Source organism: Haliaeetus leucocephalus, unplaced genomic scaffold, assembly GCF_000737465.1.
Source record: "Haliaeetus leucocephalus isolate CR32 unplaced genomic scaffold, Haliaeetus_leucocephalus-4.0 Scaffold206, whole genome shotgun sequence".
NCBI lineage: Eukaryota > Metazoa > Chordata > Aves > Accipitriformes > Accipitridae > Haliaeetus > Haliaeetus leucocephalus.
The window spans coordinates 525194-546660 of NW_010972642.1; the positions used below are offsets into that span (position 1 = coordinate 525194).

General features: G+C 40.1%; 1 protein-coding gene across 4 annotated transcripts in view; it reads right to left on the reverse strand.

Annotated features, from left to right (window-relative positions):
* Nucleotides 1–21467, reverse strand: part of SOX5 (SRY (sex determining region Y)-box 5) — a 291777-nt gene that overhangs the window by 23653 nt on the left and 246657 nt on the right. For 2 of the 4 annotated variants that reach the window (XM_010566092.1, XM_010566095.1), the window contains 2 exons: nucleotides 8939–9116; nucleotides 3889–4034 (listed from right to left, as the gene is read on the reverse strand). In XM_010566092.1, the coding sequence (XP_010564394.1) occupies nucleotides 3889–4034; nucleotides 8939–9116 (324 nt within the window). Of the gene's footprint in view, nucleotides 1–3888; nucleotides 4062–8938; nucleotides 9117–21467 lie in introns of all 4 variants that reach the window. The other 2 variants (XM_010566093.1, XM_010566094.1) reach the window with 1 other exon arrangement.

Below are 21467 nucleotides of genomic sequence, written 5' to 3' on the forward strand. Positions count from 1 at the left end.
TTAGTAAAATCCATGTTCATCATGATGCTCATAGTTTTTAGTGTAATCTTCTGAAAATCAAATCCCTCAAGATGGTCCAAGTTGGATGCCCATAAAGTGACTCACCCAAATCATCCTAGCCATTTTTAAAAATCTTTTCTCATTTGTGACTCCTTTTATACAGTTTCTCTCCAATTCCACAAAATGCCTGTCTGACTACTGCCTTACAGCTGGCTGTCCACAGGGATCAACCCATCTGGGAACAGGAGACAGATAACAGGTCATGTACATGTGTGGAGAAAAGCCCCCAAGAGCTTTAGCAGAGACTCACAAAGGTGAATTCCAGCCCTGAGCCTGCCCAGCTACCGCTGGCAGACAAATCCCTACCAAGAGCCTAACATACGCGTTCAGAACTGCACGGAGCCGACCTTCGCTGGCAGGCTGCAGCAGCAATTCATGCAACAAAAAACTCACCACGTCTCAGAGAACCATAGGTCTCCATAACTACACTACCCACTGCAGCAAAGAAGGGAGGAAAATTGGGGATAGCCCCAGATGAGTGTTTGTTGCCTATAAAGCTTGAGATCACTCTATGGGAAGGAGAGTCTTTCTTCCGTACGTAACTATAAATATAATGTACATTTCTAAGGACGAATATGCCCATGGACAGATAGCTACCTTAGCCTAACTCTCTTTTAATTCCATCCCCCACCTCAAAATTTCCCTTGCAGGAAGCAACCAGTGAGCAAACGCAAAGTCCCCAAAGTTCAGGGGGCTGCTCTAAGGCCCCCGGTGGGACCCTGAGCTTCTGAAGGGAAACCCTCCCTGGTAACACTGCAGCACTCTCTACCCACCTTCCCAACTATCTCTTTTCCTTTCCCTTGAAAACAGGGAAAAAACGAATAAAATTTAATGCAAAATGCCAACACTTGCCTTCCTCTCAAATCTTGCTCTTAATAAGAGAGAAAACTTTAAAGTCCTAGGTCAAACAGACACAAACTTTAGAGAAGTTGGGGTGCTTGTCTGGATCTGAACTTCACATCTGGCTAGTCAGCGGACGGCCTAGAGCATGTATGAGAAGGGAGAACAAGTACCAAAGCTTTACAGCCTACATCTCTCTCCTGTTGGGTCAAATGCAAGAGACAGCTCAGGAGACCCTACAAGTTAAAAAGTGCAACTTCTTAATTAGTGCTTAGTGGCTTAAGTGGTCACCCCAGCAACTCAAATGCCATTATAATCTAGGAGAGCTCAGATTTGGTTCTGTCCTTTCCTGTCTCCACTTTAACATAAAATAAAATAAAATAAAATAAAATAAAATATAAAATAAAATAAATCAGTGTGCCCTGATAAAGTTTTGGCATTTATTGTATCAAAAACCCCAAACCCTACAGTTGCTTTAGAAAAATTTGCCACTGAGCAAACAATTTTTTCTTCCTGCTACCTTGTAAAAGAACCCCTCTCTGCCCTCCACGAGCCCACCAGGAGGCATGAATTAGAGAGGAAAATAAACTTCAACTGGGGTTGAGGGTGAGAAGTGAAAACAGAAGGGGTAAGGAGAATCCCAACAATAGGGAAGTAACAGAATAAAGTGAATGCAGATGGTTCCACTCCTGTTACTTAATCAAAAGGCTGTGCAGAGTCACTAGAGCCAGCATAAAGTCATGTGTTAGAACAACAGCTGATCTGTATTAAAGAAGATTAACTCGCAATGCCATGGTGGAGGGCCTGGGATTATTTTATGTACTTCCATTGCCGAACAAGCCGTCAGCACAATTACTGCCCTCCGATGTGAATGACTGATCTGTAACCACAGCTAAACAGCATGCTGCTTAGGGGCCTGGGTGCTTCATGAAGATGAATTTCCATACCATCAAAGTGCTTTTAATGGGCTTCCTGATCCAACCACAAGGCCTGCTTTGCAAGTATATAGAACTCAGGATGAAGGCTTCCTGTCCAAAAGGATTTGGTCGGTTGTCACTTGACAATTCCCAGCCAGCACAAGGGAGGAGAGGGGGGAGATAGGTAGAGTTGTCTCTGCTTTGGAGGATTAAAAAAAAAAAAAAAAAAAAAAAAAAGGAAAAAAAAGGGTACAGATGCTTTCTGAATGCAACCAACTGCTGTATCCACAGCTGAATTCAATGCGCTTAACAAATAACGGCAATTTAGCTATGCTTGCGAGGAATAGCTTGAGTCACTTTGCATTAGCATCTGGCTGAGTGTTAAAGTCATTTCGACATGGGGAGCAGAGAAAAGAAATTTCTGCTCCGAGCATCCTTTCAAGAATGCTTAAATATTTGAATATAAATTCCTTTGTGCTTGTGATCACTTCTTCTTATATCTGACACTCTGCTTTTCCCTTTTCCCTTCTGGTACTCTCCTATGTGAAATGCCGTAAACATGCTCCATCCCTCTCTTTCTTTCTCTCTCCCCATACCAGTGCTCTTACTCTTTTAAGAGAGATTGTATGTACTGCCAGATACCTATTACACTGACCTCTTTTTTCCTTCCCCTTCCTCTCAAGAAAGTGCATGAAATTGGAGTCATTTCGACATCACTTACACCCGGGATAGGCTGATGAAAAAAGTACAGTAGCGAGAGACTCACATGTACATTTAACATTCATTACCCAGACTGCTGGCTTCTCACAGCTTATTGATCAAACTCCATCTAAAAACAGGGAAAATGGAAAGCTATCCAAATTAGCAATCTGCTCATTCTGGACAATATTGTTTGACTCACAAGCTTCCTAGGATGACTGACTTTCAAGTTTCTGCTAAATAGCTGATCTTTTTTATTCATTCTATTTATCTGCCTATCTCAGTGATTCACACAAGGCCTTACAGTGAAAAGCCACTAGAAGTGGTTTCAATAAAATTCAGTTTACACCAAATGCAACAACGGTCATCTTGGTTATACTGCATGATGAAGGCTCTATCACCTCAGAAAATATTGCAGGGGAGGAGAGGAATTGAGGAAAAAGTCTTGCTAAGCATATGATGTTGAGACACACACAAGGATTTGGATGCGTATCTTAGGTGGCTGTATTATAAGGACAGCTCACTATAAATGTGGCAGCAAGGACTGGCAGGTCTATTTATCCTCCATAAGCCAGGGCAATGCACGGAAAGACATCAGGTATTTCCAGAGAAAAGCAGCAAATCACAACCTCTCTGACTTATGCGACGGTTACAGTACATACACATTTTACTAGTGAATATTCACTTTGTTGATATTCTATTACAGCACAGCTTCACAGGCCAGTTCAAAAGCAGAAGGTGGTAAGGCCCATACATTCTGCTGCCTCTAAGTTTCACTGCGAATATGTGGTGCAGTTTGTGTTGTCAATTCTGCATTTTTTTCACTTTTGTTAAGTCATCTAACGTGACATGACAGTGCTACATTGCAATGGTCACAAAATATCATATATGACAACCTCACAAGGCTAAATACCCAGAAGCTGAGCCTGAGTATCAGCAAAGCTTATGTTCCTAAAGAAGCTTGAATATTTTCAAATCCAGCTCATCTCACAAACACATGTAAGCATTTCCATAAAGCAAGATTTCCACTTAGACCCAGAGATTTCCAAGATCACCTTCTCATAATACACGTTGACAGGCTGGAACAGAGAATTAGTGGCCTCCAAAGTTCTCGTGAGGGCTTTAACTATCTCTTCCTCCTCCCCCCTCTCCCCCAGGGGTCCCCAGGTCTCTCATGTCAGCTTTTGGTTGTGGTTTTCATTTTGCCTTTCCCTTTTTTTGAAAGAAGCAACTATTCTCTTTAAAAACTGATTGGGAAGAAGAAAATAGAGCAAGAAAAATGAGGGAAAAAAAGGGGGGAAGAACCTACGTATCTCCAAGGCGAGCCAAAAGCAATCTCTGACCCTTTGCAACGGCAGTCTTGGAAACTCACCTTTTCTGTCCTGCAGTTGTTGAGACCCAGGCTATTCACAACGGCCACCTTCCCATCCAGCACCTGCTGTTCCCTCCGAAGTTGCTCCTTCATCTGTCGGGCCTCCTGGATTGCCTTAGTAACAGCATCGTGGTCATTTAAATAACCTGACGACGTGATAGAAGAAAGGATATCTTAAAAAAAGAAAGTTACAAGAAAACACTTTAGCTTTCATCGATGAACTGCACCAATAGTTTATCACTATTAATGAGAAAGAGTTAACAGGTAATGCCCAGAAACCCGTCCATGCTTTGTAATTCTGTTACTGTTACGATAGAGCCACCTGGATAGAAAGCATGAGAAACCTCAGTGCCAAAATCATCGTCCTGATATTTGATCCCATTAGTTTCAGCATTTCCCTGACGCTGCAGAGGTTAGTCCTGCGGTTTGTATGCAGCAGGATGTAACCGGATAAGAGTTAGGGGAAGCTTTGATCATGCCAGCAATCCCAAACTCTTAAAAATAGACCATTTCATTCTTCCCCTTCTTAAAACTTGTGAATACATTAAAATAAACCACAGGTGGCGGTGGTTTGCTATAGATATGAAATGCATAATGGCTGGGAAGAGAAACCTCATCCACTGAATGCTCTCCACCACCACCTGTCATTCAGAAATGTATAAGAAACCACAGCTACACGGACCTACATTCCCACTCCTATTCATGCTGCTAATAGTAGGTCAAATGTCCACTGTTTTGCTGCAAATTCACAGCCTAGGGCTTAGCCTTAGTAGTCACTGAATTATTTCCTTTTAAAATGTTACAAGCATCACCGGCACAGCTAATACTATTTAATTTTAAATGTGACACTGTCATTTTTTTCCTTTAGCGTACTGTAGATTATACTTATTATGATCTGCATGTGATTTGTAGGATAGAATACTGATGGGAGACTCCAAGCCCCAGTCTATTTTTCAAACATTAAAGGAGAGGCTAATATCTATCAATCTCCCTCCCCCCTCCACATCCCCGCACGCGCGTGCATGCACACTCTTCTTTCTGTCTTTTAACTAGGGCATAAAACCGGCATAAAATGAATCTGTAATATGAAATTGCCCAGAAAAGGGACTTCTGTTTGTGACATGAGGCTAAATCTAACCAGATCCATTGGTGAATTGTGACAGATGGAGGGACTGTGAGACAGAAGGCAGGCACTAATCACACACAAAATGACCGGCTTGCCTCAACATGTTCCATGGATTCCAGCAAACTTTACACCCTAATCCATTTTTAGAACAAAAAACATCTGGGCCATAAATCCTCTAATCTGCCAAAACACGCTATTAAATCCCATGATTTGTTGAAAAACACTAAGATTAAAGAAAGGAAATATAAAATGGCTAACTGCCGTGTTAGGAAAGTGTTATTAATACTCTTTCTTTGTCTCAATTATGAATGTTCTGTTCCTAAAGAGCCTTGTCTAATCATGTCAGATTACACATCCTTGTTGTATTGCTAGACTCTTCTATCTGATCTGCTGATTGCCAAAAAACGTAGGACATTGTCTTGCTGCTTAAAACATTTCAGGGGAAGAAGCTGATGTCAGATTAGTTCAGTGCTGCGCTGCTGTCAGGATTTTAGTTTGGTTTGGGTTTTTATTGTTGTTTTTTTAGACTGCAGACAGAATGGGACTGGTATTCCCATGTTCCATGGCGCGCAAAAACTAGAAAGAAAAGTTTCTGTGTGGTTTGACTGTTGTTAATTGTACTAACAGTTAGCTTTTGGCTAAATACCCAGGAACCCTGAGAGTTTTGTATGAAATAACTTGATCCACATTGCTTTTATCAAATGACCCAGTTCAGTAATTCCCAGCCAATGGAATTCCAGGAATTCCAGCTTTCCCAGCAGAAGGAAGGATATAACCTGCACCAGCACAGGGCTACCAGCTGATTTTTTTTTTTTACCTCCATTTTATCAACTTGCTTAGTTTCTTCCCCACTTTGCATCTGTTACTGATCAAGCTTGCATGTAGTCAGAATAAATTAAAAAGGAAGCAAACAAACAAACAAACAAACGGTGGTATTACTGCTGGTTGTGCTCTTGATTAGGCTAGGTATAATACTTTCAATCTGTAATACAGCCGAATGTGCCTAGGAACTGGAATTCATGCCCTTCTCCAGACTATTTGGCTTTTCCTGGATACTGCTATCTTTGAGACAGTTTGGCACATGACAGTGAATAAAAGCAAGCACTCCTTATGTTTTTCAGTAGCTGCCAAGATGCTGGTGTGCAGGGAAATGATTAATATAGAAGCGAGTTGAATGTAAATTATTGTTGTTTAGGGTAGGTGGTGAATTATTGACAGAGAGGGGAACTGCATCACATAAAATGCACTTAGTTACAAGGATTGCCAAACTAGCATAGAGATGTCGCAGATAATGGCAAAGGACAGAGAGAAGTTGTTTCTGTTTTTAGTACACGGACATATGCCTGTTCCCGAAAAGAGATGCTTGGATTTAAAGTCATACATGAAGCCATGACATTTGTGACTGCTCAGTCTGTAGCATAATTTATACGCTGTAAGGATAGCTCTAGAAAAGGACTACATATCTGTATGCCCGAATACAGCTATACCGTTAATCACAGGACGCTGTAAGTTTACATCCTCCAGAGACAACTGAACAATACCTGAGCATTTCTCCATGCCAGGGGAACCAAGCAGTCTGAAGAACTGCCTTCAGAGAACGGTTTTAATTTGAAGTTAGTGGCAGTGAAAAGCGACAGCTCAACTGCATCCCAGCCAGGTGGGCTGTGCATACCTAGGACAGACAACTTGCGCCTTGCGTTGACAGCTCAGATCATTCAGATAGTGGAAGTAACTGTTTGACTATATGTTTCCCAGTGACTTTCTGTACAGGGATTCATCTCTCGAGCTGAAAAAGTGATCCAGTTTCTCTGCCGTTTTTAGGGACCTTAGTACCTTTGCTCAAAATGCTAAAAAAATTTTTTGTGGCGTAGCTCCTACTGGTGGGTGACTTGAAATTTCATGCTCACTTTTTTAAGATCACCAAATGGTTTCAACATGGTAATGAGTTTTACTTGCTCTAACTTTGGTTGGATTTGACCTAGCAGTTAGCAGGAAAAGACTCCGCAGGCTGCTCACAAGCCTTTCGTTCTTCTAGTCCTCCATTAAAGGATAAACCTTTGTTAGAAGTAGGCTATGTCCATCCAGCTCCTGCACCAGTTAAAGACTGCTTATCTTATATATACAGTATGCACAGTGATACTGCTCAGCAACCTCAAAAAGTCACTTTCTATATTTGTAGCCGAGAGATATACAGCAGTGAACTCTATGTCATTAACAATAACTTAAGTATGTTATCTTTTGCTCCACAGTTTTCCATGGTTTATTAATGGTATAACACATTAATTCTTCTTACAAGAGTGACCTTTAAAGCTCCATTCATCCTCACAGCTTTTATCCAATTACATTATCACTCATTACAGGTACAGCATTTCAAAATCTGCATTTTGTTAAAAGAAGTAAATTGCAGGGGTCTCACACCTACGAAAAAAAGCAGGTATGTAGGGAAAGAAGATTGCAGAGGAGAGAACACGAGATATCCTGCCACTGTGATGCAGGTCAGATGCTTAACTCCACATCTAAATGTGGTGCTTACTCTACTAAGGACAAAAAATTTAATGTGAAAAAATTGAAACTCAATGCACTCACTGTACATGGAGAGCAGTAGGGCCAAACAAATTAAAGATGAAATACATTATTACCTACCACAGTTAAAGAGTGCAGGGTTAATAATAATACTACATACATTGACAATTAACAATGTGATATTTACAAAATATTTGTATAATTGTAACATAATACTAAATAAAGTTATTTCCTTTTCTAAAAGGCATAGAAGCGTACTCCCTGTCTGATATATGTAACTCTCATCAACAGTAGCAATAATCATGTATGCACAGTGGGAGGGTAATACAGTGGAAGCTAGATCTGTTTTGATCTTTGGACATAACTATGGGTCTTTCTGGTGTCTGTGTAGGTGGAATATGGACTACAATGAGCTTGGGAGAGACCCATAGAGACACAAAAAGATTTTACTGCATAGCACTGAGATATCACAGAAACAGCTTCTGATAGGTTTGACCTATGGCTTTTGTTTTCTGTACCATCCCTGAAAGCTGCCAGCAGGAGATGCTTCAGGAGCAATTAGACACACAGTAGCAAAGGTACAACTATCCACCTCACTTAATTCCCTAAACCGAGTTTGTTTACATGCTGAAATCTTAATTCAGGTTATATTCAATCACTTCATGGAATAAAATGTTTCAGCTACAAGGATGAAGAATGGGGTGTGTACACATTTTACTTATACACACAAAGAGCAGTCCCTTTAACACACCAGACTTGCAAAATCACCAAGACTGTTATTATTTAGGTAGTCTTTAGGCAAAGAGGTAATTTTGGCAGGAGGAAGAATTAACGGTTTTCTGGAACAATGTTAAAAACAACCAGTCAGGACTTTTTGCAAGATACAACATCAAACTTGTTTTTTTGAATGAATCTGGTGATTGTTTTGCTTATTAGACCATGGCAAAATAATGCTTCATGCAGCTTTTTAGCAGACTAAGGACTGAACCTGTAATTTTGCAAAGATGTATTTGCATATGTAGACTTTTAACTTAAAGGGAATTTTTTTGAAGTTTATCCATCACTTTTAGATGACAGTACAATATCGTGGGTCTTTAATGCCTGCCATTAGACAGGTTGCTGTCTTCAATGTATGCCATTAAATAAAGAGCATTTATTAACTTTTATTGATAAAGCAGTATCTGAAGTAACACAGGTCCTTGTTTTCTGAGTCTGTAAAAGTTAAGATGCTCTTCATGAACAGTAAGTCTGTGGGAGTTTCTTCACTGACATCAACAAATGTAGTATTATGGTCAACCTGCGACAGCTCATAGACCGCTGTCTGGCACTGGCTGATAAATGCCCACTTCCCATTAACACCTATTAATTGTTATGAGGAGGGACAAATGAAACTGAGCTTACCTATTGTGTTAGCTCTGGCCGAAGGACTAGCTAAAGTTGCTGGCACAGAGGACTTTAGTGAACTGGCCCCACTATTTATTCTCAGAGTTGGCATATGAGGAGAGGTGGGTGATGTGGGAGACTTGCCATCAGATGTCTTGGGTTTGGCTGAAAGGTTCAGAGGCTGGGCCACTTCATCCTACGATGAGCAGAAGAGAAAAGAATGTTATTAAAAAACTGCTGTTGGCACAACACCCTCCAAGCAAAGACAGTTGTCTTCAGCTCATATGAACTTCTAAACCGGAAAAGTTGTACGATATATATTAAGATCAAATGTGATATCATCTTGTCATTCCAGTTTGGAACTGAAATGACTGATAAACTGGAAAATTAGCATGACATGATCAGAGAACATCCTCCATTTGCAGTTTGTATGTAAGAATTGTCTCTGAAGAAATTACTCACATCAACAAGATATATGCTTTTATGATAAAAATGAAGAGCAATTTCACAGTTATGTTTTTTTGTTATTTTAAACTTGGTATAGATAAATTAAATAACTGAAGAGCATTTTCACTTAAAATTCAACCCACCACCCAAATTAGGCAAACGTGTTTGAGTGAGTGGGTTTTCAGTTGGGTTTTTTTGTTGATCTTTTGTTTTTCTTCTTTTTTCTTTAACTTGTGTGCTTTCCTCTGAACTTCCCAAGCTTAGAATTCCAAGCACAAAAATATCATAGGAAATAAGTACTTCTCTTCCACCACAACAAGAGAGCCCTTTCTTCCCACAAAATTTGAAACAATAACCTGGGTAATTCTGCGTAAGCGCCTAGAGTTCTTAATCTTCTGCAGAACTGAACTTCCAACATTTCAATAATTATTATTATGCAAAAATAGAAAAATTGGGTGACATTTTTTGCAGGGTAACTGGAATTATTCCTAAACCTGGCTTGATTACACAGAGTAACAGACAGTGCTATAAAACACATTAAAATTCTAAGTCATGTATTTTTTTTTTGACCAAAATAAAATACAATAAGGGAAAAAAAAAACCCCAGGGACAGGAGAAAAAGCTTTTCAACAAGTCAGATATTTTAGAAGTGATTTTAACTGACTTTTAAATAACCACAACTAATGGATATGGTATTAGATCCAACCATCACATATTAACTTAGCTCTCCTCTGACACTGTGACTTAGGACAGCCGTCCTTTAGCTACAGGAAGCGTTACATCACACAACTGGGTTTTGGCTCTAGGCACTGAAGAAGCTGGTTCTGATCTCCCTAAGTTGTAAGTACATTCAGTTTTATAGAATTATTCCTGACTTACAGCAATGCAAAGCTGACTGGAATTAGACTCATAATGTTTGAGTGTTTTACTGTTACCACTAAGGTATCTTTAACTACTATCATATAATACTGATTCTTTTCCACAGAGGGTGGTGTGCTGCAGTAAAGAAGGAATTTTATAGTTGCCTGTCGCTTGTGGAAGTATGATGTAGATGTATGTCTCCAAACACAGGACAATTCTACAACGCACTGTCGTAGAACTTTTCCATTACCTTAAAGAAGCAAGCTCTGAGCAAAGCACTTTTGTTATATTTGATTATTCCTACACTTTTGTAATAGCCATAGTTAAAAATAAATTAAAGCTTAGCAGATAAACATATCAGGGACATCATGAACAAAGCTGTCATCCTTAAAGTGGTATTTAAGCTGTCCTAGGTGCAACTTGTGCATAAAATAATGGGGAAAAAAATCAATGCACAAAATTGCCTTAGAAGCCTATATTCTGTATTCTCAGAAGTGACTTAGGCACCTAGAAGGCAGAGTTCTGTTGATCTTCTAGGAGACTTAAGCCTCGGGGTTAAAAATGTCACCCAGTTCAACCAGCATTTGACATTTTAAGAAGGTATCCATTACTTTACAGAAATACAAATCCATCTGTATTAGAATAAAATAGATTAACCTACTAGCCAAATGGAAGGAGACTTGCTCTGCTGTTCCACTGATTTCAATTTAAAATAAAAAGTAATCCCACAACAGTGCAACTATAATGTTGTAAAATCAGTACTGAGATAGTTGCATAAAAGTGTAAATACAAACTAGCCAACGAACCAACCAAACACAGCAACCCTGTGCCAGACAAGGATCCCTGAAGAGCAAAGTCACTTATTTGGAAGACAGTATCAGAAGCAAAGCCAACCTGCCCACAGACTTGTTTCGGTTCAATCCAAGGGGGGTTAGTTTCCATGTAGATTGAATTCTTGACCTCTGTTCTAAGTCTCAGCAAAAGGGGCCGATTAGTTTCAGATATGGCAGTAAAAGCTGCAGTGTGCTCTCTGGCCACTGGGAATCTGACCGAGAGCAGCACTTTGGTTTACACGGAGCAGCAACCAGTCCTTGATGTCAATGGCTCTCCCTCGCTGCAAAGTCAGCTTGGATTCCAACCTGCATCCTCGTGTTGAACGACTCTTTTCAGTCTCATCCTTTTGACTCAATCCCTTGGCTACCCTGTCCCTATAAAGTTTCTTTCCTTCCCTTCCCTCACTCCTTCTCCCTTTCCTCAGTTCTTCTGTTCCTTTTTTTTTAGCCTGGTGTGAAGGCAAGGTCTTGTGCACATCCACTATAGGACAGTGGTTTTCGTCTCATTTAATGCAAGTTAGAAATGGGGGAGGTGGTTTTTTCCATCATAGGCATCCAGCAATGAAGCTGTCTGTGCTGTAACTATTCTTGGTAGTAAGAATGATCTTCTTCATTCAAGTCAGCACAGCCTTCTCTGGAGCCAAAAAGTATAAGGCCTTGTGGAAATAACAGAAGTCGACAGTTCCAGAGCTGATAAATGTCATTCCAAATTGCCCCTTCATTCACTTTCATTGTGTATTCAGGCTAATGGTAAATTAATCGGAGGTCACAGAAGCTTGGTTCTCATAAAGGAGGATAAGTAAACAATTTTCAGCTATTATGTGTATTTACAAAATCGTATTACTTCACTGTCTGGTCTTCATAACATTTTTACTTCTGTTATTTCAAAGAGCATTCTCAAATCCTCGCTGGAAGTCAAATACATTAAAAATTCAGTCAGAGAGTTTAGAAATCCTATGTAGGATCATGAGTTGATAATAATTTAAGTAATTTCCCTTACCACAGTGGAACTACACTGATTTATTCCATGGGAGTCTAAATATCTGGGAAACAGGTAATAATATACAATTGTGTTAAGTGTGAAGATGACTGTTAGGATCTTCACTCCTATACTCAGTGAGCCATTTTACTCTTTCTCCCATCTGGGGACATAAATTCAAAATTCTCTGCTCTTCCAGTTTAAATCAAGAATGGTACAGTCTTCATTATTGATCTGTGGCTGCGTAACCATGACAAGAATTAGGTGTTGGCCTACCTGTACTTTTAACTATAAAATCTCCCAGCTAACATTCCGCCACATTATAGATTAGCAGGCTTCACTCTCAGCTATATCAAGGCTGTGTGTAAGCGCAGCATGAAAGCTAGGGCAAATAAGAGTAATAAAGAGAAAAAACCCCAGATGTAGCATGTTCACTCCAGGTAGATGGAAACTTTCAAGAGCCAGGAGATTCGATTTTGTACAGTGGGATCACAGAATCTAGAGCTACTCCCTGCACTTAGTTTTTATTAGAGAAAGCTCAGTATTGATTGGTCCTTGCCTTTTTTTGACATGCAGTTACTCTAAGATGCCATTGATAAGGGTTTTTTTTTCAAGCCAGTATTTTTAAAAAGTTAAACAAAGTCAAACATTTCTTTATATATCAGCCAAAATGATTAATGCTTAGACCAGAGGACGTTAAGACCCAAAAGGCTTGTAATAATATAAACATAGATGTGATGAAAAGTAAAATATGATCATGATTAAAGGTTATGAAATGTTTCCTTTAAAGTAGTGCATTTGTCTCACAAAACAAAACACACACAAAAAGAATAAATGTAGAGAATAAAGCATAAGCGAAAACACACGACGGAGGGCTAATAAAATGAAGTACCCGCAGCAAAAGCAAAGCACTGGTAAAGAGATTCCCATCCCCTGTATCACAGCAGTGTCAGAAGAGTCGCCATTTTAGGAAGAGCTGGTGGTTTCCTTCCCAGGATTGGAAGACTGTCATTAACCAAAACTTTGGAGCTCGGGGAACTTTAAATCCTTGATTTGCTCTAGATTTTTTTCCCAGCTGATCTCTAGACATATGAGGGAAGAAAGAAAAACCCTTCATCTACACCAGAATTTGGGGGTAAACAAAATATTCAAGAGCTGTACTTTTTAGCTTTACTCAAGCTGGATTTGTGTAACTTTGAGCTTTTATATTTAAGCATCAGACACTGGAAATCTCTAAATATAAGTGCTGCTAAGTTGAGTGTACATCACGCTGCTTTTATAAGGTTTGTATGGTCCTTTGAAAAGGTAAAATGCTAGGTAAACACAAAGTGCTTATTAATATGGGAGGAAAAAAGAGAGGAAAAAGGAAAGGATTTGGTCACAGTCATACAGTAACGTAGTGGCAGAGTTTCAGACAGACCCAGGAATTCTGACTTGCAGTCACCTATGTTGCAAATAGTTGGCTGAAATGGTGTCTTTTCTAATCTTTCAATCATGCTGTCTCTATTTACTTCCTCCTATGATAAAAGGTTAATTTATCTTTATGGAGAATGAATACAGAAAAAGAAGGGAATAAAATCTGATTTTGAGAATCTCTCTAAACCGTTTATTAAAAATGGCACTATTTCAACACCAAGAGCTGAATAAAAGACTGAGAGCTCAGATGAATGAACCAGTCACAGAGAAAGACAAAAAGGGCAGTTGTGGGGAAGAACCCAGACAATTCATTTGGATTTCATAATCTCACTTCTTTTCACATATTTTAAAGATTAGTATACTATTAAAATACAGTTACTGAATTATTGTACTGTCATTTAAATCCAAGTGCTGTATCCCACTGTGGCACACACTGAAGGTCCAGGTTGCACGGTTTATTACAAAATCATGAACTACTCTGGGTATCATCTGACTGGCAATACAAATGTGCTTAAATGACCTGGCATAAGCACAGCCTAGCATGCTCTACTAAAGAGGCTTTTCATGACCTCTGGGAACACATTCGCCACATCTTGCTGCCTATTTAAATGACCTTGACAGTACAAATTACAGCCAAATCAGTTAGAAATAAGAAGCCAGAGAGGGGGTTTCTAAAAGAATGCCTCGGCCACCTCACTAGAAACAAAGCCTCATTCCCCCGCCCTGGTTCTGTTTTGTGGAGATTGTCATTTCAACAGAAATGCAAAATATGGAGCACTTACTGGCACGTCTGGGGCAGAGGACAGTGGGCTATTGTTGCCCACTGAACAATGCAGCCAGTCAGTGGCTTATCCATTCAGTCTTGTGCTCATCCAGAAATGTCTAACCAAAGTGTATCAGAAACCAAGGTGCAACAGCACATACGCAACGAAAATCTTTCGGCATGACTGTCCCTGAAGACTACAGTTGTCCACGCACTCGCACAAAGACACTGGCAGCTTCCTTCACATCCCCTCCCCTTCCTCTGAAGCCACTCATGGTGAAATTATCAGTAGTGATAATAAGAAGCCGAGAGGTAAAGGCAGTTGTGAAACATGTTGTATAAATGAATCATGCTGCTGATATTATCCTCACTGATGAAATAATTGTATTAAATTAAGCAGGGATGTTCACATGACAGGATGGGTGAATTAGATAATGCTCATCTGCAGCTGTACCTCCTCCTGCCACATTCTCAAGTTTTGATTAAGAATAATGTGTCCCTTCCTGCAAAGGTGGAAATTTCTCTAACTACATAGAAAAAGAGATGGAGACATAAAAACAGGCATCTTGGTTATGATATCATAATAAACACAACAGAATTATTCTTCAGGTTCAGAGAAGTCAGTTTATCCGACTCTTGCCCATGAGTTTTAGCACCAAAAGCAGAAAGTACAACTAGACTCTAGCTAGAAAGGAAAAGAAAAGGTACCAAAGACAAGGCAGGGGGCAAATAGTAGGACGAACTGCCTTCTTTCCTTCTGATCCTGCAAAGTGCACAGACTTTTCCTTCTGTGATAGCTGCAGAAACATCTCAGCCTGGATTTCTATCTATACCCAGAGCAGATTTTTTTTATGGTGTTGCTATGCTGAGTATTTTTCCCTGAATGTGTTCCTCTCAGAAAGTAGACACTTTCTGGAATCAGCACATGTTACCCAACCAAAGTCAGGACTTCCAGACTTTACTGATATTGCCCAAATACTCCTATTCATGGGACTCAAAACAAAGGGGGGAACTGAGCTGCTTTATATTTGTGACAAATATTCTTTTTGTTCTCTCATCGGCTTCCTTTACGGGATTACTCAAGGAATAAATTACTCCCAAATGCTGATTTATACACTGAGAGTATTCTTGCACAGTTTCCATTCCCGTTCATGGGGAAAAGTGGTGCAGGAACACACCAACTTAATCTGTTCTATAGTACCAGGGACAGACAGGATTTTTCCCTGGTCCTTTTTTACAACACTAGGGGCTCTCGGTGAGGATATTCTCTGGGGACTTTGTCCTCTCAGAAAGATCCCTAACATCTTCCCCTTTCATTTTTCTTCACAGGAAGCCTAGCTGCCAGGAAAGAAGTCTGCAGTTACAAAGACTAATTTGCTGCCCTGGAAACCCCAAGCTTTGATTTTGTCTAGTCCACATGTTGTCACAGTAAAATAAGAGAGCTGCTGGGTGGTTTTCCCTCTGTATTACTGTTGTTTCCTGAAGTTGCACACAGGATTCACAGACAGATATAGGCAGAACAAAAGAGGAGCACGCAAAATGACCTGCCTATAAACATGGAAGGCCCTAGGAGCTGGATGCCTTCCCCTCCTCCCCACAACCTTTTTATCCGATGCACAGCGCTTACTCTGTAGTATTGCTCTGTTCTATGAGCCACAGAATACAGACGCTGAAGTAACAGGACCAAATGCCAAACAAGTCTAGGATCATTTCAGTCCTCCAGCTAGCTTGGACATGGAAGAGTGTGGGCTGTTTCAGCTGCAGGGCAGCCTAAAAGCAGCGTCTGTGGAGAGAGCTACATAACTCCTCTTCAAAGTCTACATCCAACGATGACCTGGGGCAAAGGCCTTAATTTTATGTAGCAACTGGTCAGCCCTCTGCACACAGAACCCTAAGAGCAACTCTTTAAAAGTCTTCAGGAAAGACAAGTGCTGCACTGGGACCTAGCCCTTTGGGGTCTCCTGGAGCACAAGGCAGGCTGTTTGGCCAACAGAATACACCAGGGCATGCAGCTTAGCAAAATGAGCAGACTGGTATGTGTTTACCCCAAATTCATTCATTTAGTTTCTCAAATCCTCAGAGGAGCATCCTCCAAACCATACTTGTAGCTTCTGGCTGGCTTTGGACTGCCAAAACGCCCACCATCCTTGTGATGTCTCCTGGTAATCTCCACAGACAAATAGCACAACGCGTTTGAGGAAAGCGGCTGGTATGAGATTTCTAGGCTATTTTTGCTTGATCATGAGTTTTCAGTCACACAGCCTCTAGGGAAACCTGACGACTTATGGATGCTTATCCCAACGCAGATCCAAACTTCAAACATTCATTTTCATCCATACAAAAGTAACTGACTCACTCCTATTGCCATTATTCTGCTGTTTGGGCATTTGCTCTGCTGTTAGATTGAAACAAGCAGAAGTGAGAGTTGCTCAACACACTGCTTAGGACCCAGTGTGTGGATGTGCAGTACAGCATGGAACAAAATCGCAGGAGCAAAGAGCTTTTAGCATTTGCTTGCACCTCATAATGCAAAAGCTCCTTCTCATTCTGCATCTCTGAGTGAGCGAAAATTTAACTCAGTAGCCTCATTTACAAGAAAAACTTCAGCGAAGCTTGTTCTGAGCAAATCCTGCCAGGTTTGGCCTGAAATGAGAAGGGTCCATGTTGAGTAAAGATAAATCATGAGCCAGTGCAGAGAGACTAGCCACTTGGGATTCTGCTAGTCCATACTTCATGCCAAAGTTGGGTCCTGTTGTTAGCTTTTTGCTTCTAATAATTATTGTTCAGCTGTATTTCTCACATCACTGCTGTATCTATTTATTTGCTATAATGCTATTAACAAAGCGCTTCTCTAAGAAGGCTCAAGCCAGCTGCTAAGCAGGAAGAGTGACTTAGGCACAGGTCAGCAGGGATTGACGCGGATACTGCAGAACTTCAGGAGAAGACAACAACTCATTTTTCATGCTTTTAACCATGCAAATCACTTTACATGACATAAAAATCATTAGAAAGGATCACAAAATTTTGGGGGACAGGAGGGGAAGGATTCTTCCTAGAAAGAATGCTTCTTCCAAACTGCCCCCACTGAAATACATGGCAAGTAGTAAAGTGCAAGAGGGAAAAAAAATCACTTCTCCAGTGTACCACAGGAATATTAATTAAAAATCATGATGACTCTGACAGCTTTTGCCTTATTTTACAAATGGGAAGAATAAGGCACAAAGTGGCTAAATGATTTGCCTAATCTCACACAGTGAGTAAACAGCTGAGTCATAAGGAAGAGCAGAGCAATTGCCACTCTTACTCAGACCAATGTTTTGGCTTCTTTTTGATACTGCACTGAAGCTCCTAAAATGTCCAGCTGCTTCAAAAGAAGTTGCCAGAAAAAGTACATAGCTGTCAGACAGTTTGATCTGTGGCATGTATTCCTGAACTTGTGCTGGGTAGAAACTGGAGTGGCCCATGCCCTGAAGCATGATGCCTTGTAGCTTGGGTCTTGGTTAGATTTTTTTTTTTTTTTTTAATCCTTGCTATATAATTCTGTCCCAATAAAACCCAGAAGTCCAAACGTGTGGTGTTGTGTCCTTAATAATGCACACTCCCACCCATAACAAGGCTGTTTAAAAAATGGAAATAGACATTAGACTGGATTTTGTTTGCTGCCTTAATTGAACTTGGGGTCACCACCTTCCAATGAATAATCCCCAGTAAATGTTAAGCAGAATGAACAGCAATGAAAACAACAAAACCTGAAAGGACGGAGAAGGACTTGGAAGGAAATAAAACAAGGACCTGCAAAGCCAAACAGCATTACAAACTGGTACATTTTAAATGAACAACAGGAAAACAGAAGCCACACTGATCAAAGCCTCCCACCTCCTCTCTGTGGTGGATGACACCTTCGCTGGGAGCACACCACCACCTCTAACCCCACACCTGCAAAAGGAATTAATTTCAAAAAGAATACAGACCAAAGTGTACCGTATCAAAACAAATTAGCAACAGACCCCTCCTCCTGCTGTGGTCAGGCAGGAGAAGCAAAGATGCTGCACGGATTCTAAGATTCAGGGGAAAAAAGAACAAAACCAAAAAACCCCAGCTGTTGAAAACTTTAGAAGAAACAAGTCAAAAGAGCTTGAAAGAAAAGAGATTTCAAACAGCTTGGACAACTGGCAGTGGGCTAAGAAATTCCTTTTCAAAAACCACCTGTGCTTTCTCTGACTTTGGATATCTCTATGTAGTCCAGGTAGATTTTTCACTAAGAGGCAGCAATGTATGCAGCACTACAAGTAAGTAGTGCAAAGATAACATGCACTGTTTTTATTTATAGATATATACAACTGTAAGAAAATTGTCAAAATGTGTTTTGTAACTGTAGATATGACCTGCTTGACAATTTGTTTTTCCAACTAAAAGCTTTTCAAGGGGAAACTATCAACACAAAACTCATCCGTCTTTAATGCTTGCATGCTATTAACAACATTCCAGATCACTAAAATCAAAATGATTTTACAACCCTGTCTTGCTGGATATTTTTTCATTTCACCTCCCTTTAGCAGTAAGATGAAATCTAATCAGCAGTTCCAGAAACTGGAGGGAGTCTAACGTACTGCAGGGAATGTTCAAAGCAAACACATGCTCCATCATTGAGTACTGCACTCATAGAAGAATTTGTTTAATATTTATACCCCATCTGTAATCACATACATGGGGTTAACTACTCAAAAGTATACCTGTTGGAAAGGGTCATTGCTTTTCCTGTGCCACAGTCATGCCTTTTTTTATTGCTGATTCCTTAGGTCATGCCGAAGATACTCAGGTTCAGTTCCTGACTTTCCAACAAACTTTCTCTGTGAACTTAAATGAGTCACTCATTATCTAATCTTCTGCACACGGTCACTGACTCTTTGCGAAGTTACGATAAAAATTACCAAATATAAATTTTAGTGTTTTGCACAAGTGCAAATGGCTACAGAAAGTGAAGGACCACCTCTTTTGTCTCAATTCTCTACTTAGAAAATTGGAGAAAATACATCCTTTCACCTATGAAAAGGGTTTCTTCTATGCAAACTGGGCATACATCATGTATACATTTATCTAACTGCATGGGGACACCACCATTTACAACCCTTTAAGTTTAATAAGTACTATTGATATTATATAATTATCCTAATGAACATATTAATCAACCATAATAATAAAAATTGAAATATATTGTAGTTTCTTTTTTATTTGCTGCTGTCAGTACTGAATGCAGATTACAGGCAGAACAGTGTTGAAGAAGTATTCAGCCTCCCTTGGTGAATAGGCTTCAGCTCCTATTCCTGATTCACACCAGCAAAAATGAAATCACCATCAGGACCGGTATTGGGGCCAAATTGCTAGCAGGCACAATGAACCACTAATTGCTGGATTCATTAGTAAGACTCATAGTTTGTGCCCATGAGATGCTGAACACTTTCAGCTCCTTTTAAAACCTAGCATCTTAGAAATTAAAATTAACAACTGCAAACTGGTATTTCTGTTATACTGTAGAAACTCAGCATGAATTTGAAGTCAGATCACAAGAATGCCAAAAATCTATTATGTAAAATTAGGCAGATTTTTATCTACCATTTTCCCGTTAATTCTGTAGAACATACACGCATCCATACACAATAGATATTCCATGCTGTTCCTCAAGCCTAAACAATTGGTTAAAATAGTTTTTGTAAAGCTGAAAGAAGACAACTGCCTTAAAAAATACCTTTCAAATAGCCCCAGCATCACACTGTTAAGATTGGCCTATTCTTTTCAGACATAAAACAAATGTCTATTTAAGAACACATCCAAATGCATTTCCATCACTCAGCCAGAGCACATTCACCTCCCAGAAGCTAACATTGTAAGAGATGGAAAGAGAGAGGGAGAGAGAGAGGAGACCTTTAGTCCACCTACTGGCTTCACTAAAGGCAATGAATCCAGCCCTAGCTCATTTCAAGTAGGTTCAATTGTGTCAAAGGTTACCCACAAGCTATTTCTTGATGATTTATAGCTGATGTCTACAGATCTCCTTTTATTTTAATGATGACTTCAATACAGATGTTAAGACATTCTTTGTCTTCACAGAAGTATACGAGAGGGAAGTTGACATCTTAAAAAAAAGTCCAAGAGGCTGATTCGCTATTTCTGAACAGGGCCAGCTCTGGGCAGTTTTTATATCTTATCCATAAGAAAAAAAGGGAGGAGAAAAAAGCCCCCTTCATCCTTTTCTCCCATACTAAAGCTGCTATGTTTTTGTGACTTATTCTGGGCACAAATCCTAGAGCACTGACTCAACGTGTATGTCACCAGTTAATTATGATCAAGACAAGACACTAGAATACTTGGTAAGCATAAGATAATTTTATCGCTTCACCAGTAATAACATGTATTTATATAGCATTATTTTGCTCTGTTTGAGCCAGAGCAATTTACGAAGTGAATCCCAAATGATACTATCATGGGAATCCTTCCACCCAGCACTGAACTGTCATCATTTGGGGGTGAAGAACAACAGTGCAGGAAAAGCAACAGCAAGACATACTGCATCCATTTGAAATTCAAGATGCCGGTAAAACCCCTGAGAGCTGTCCAAATACGAGATTATTTTTACCCTCAAAACTTGTGTGTGTGCATGTGTGTGAGTGTGTACATGAGGTCTGTGTGCATGTATGCATGTTTGTCAATCTTCATCTCTGTAGACATTTTGAGCACACTGGCCAATCTCCATCATGTTTGATGAAGTTCTCAAAGGTCCCCCACTGTTTGTGTAGAGGAACAGTGGGGTAGGGGAGGGGAACGCTCTAAGCCTCTCCCCTAAGGAGAAGCCTCCAGTGCCTACCCACACTTTAACAGACACCAGGGGATCCCCCAGAGAGAGGTATTCTACATTTCCAGCGAGAGTCCAAATATTGTGAGATGTCACAAATGAAACTAGGCTTCACCACTTCTGGCACTCCTGGAGCATCTTGCTCATTTTAAAATGAAAGCAGAAGAGAAAGTATCTACTGTGTTCTGCTCTGCTGGCCTCTGCCTATCTGTGCTATTTTCTCGCCTAGGCTAGCCAAAATGATGTGACTGTTGTCTTCCTCGCCCACTAGCCCCAATAAACATCAGTTGTTTGGTACAGTAGTGAATCTCCCAGGTGTTACACCACCACATCATTCTGCCTACAAGCTGCAGTTCACTGGGAGGACTTGTTTTGTGTAGAGAAATTGGTATTTCAAA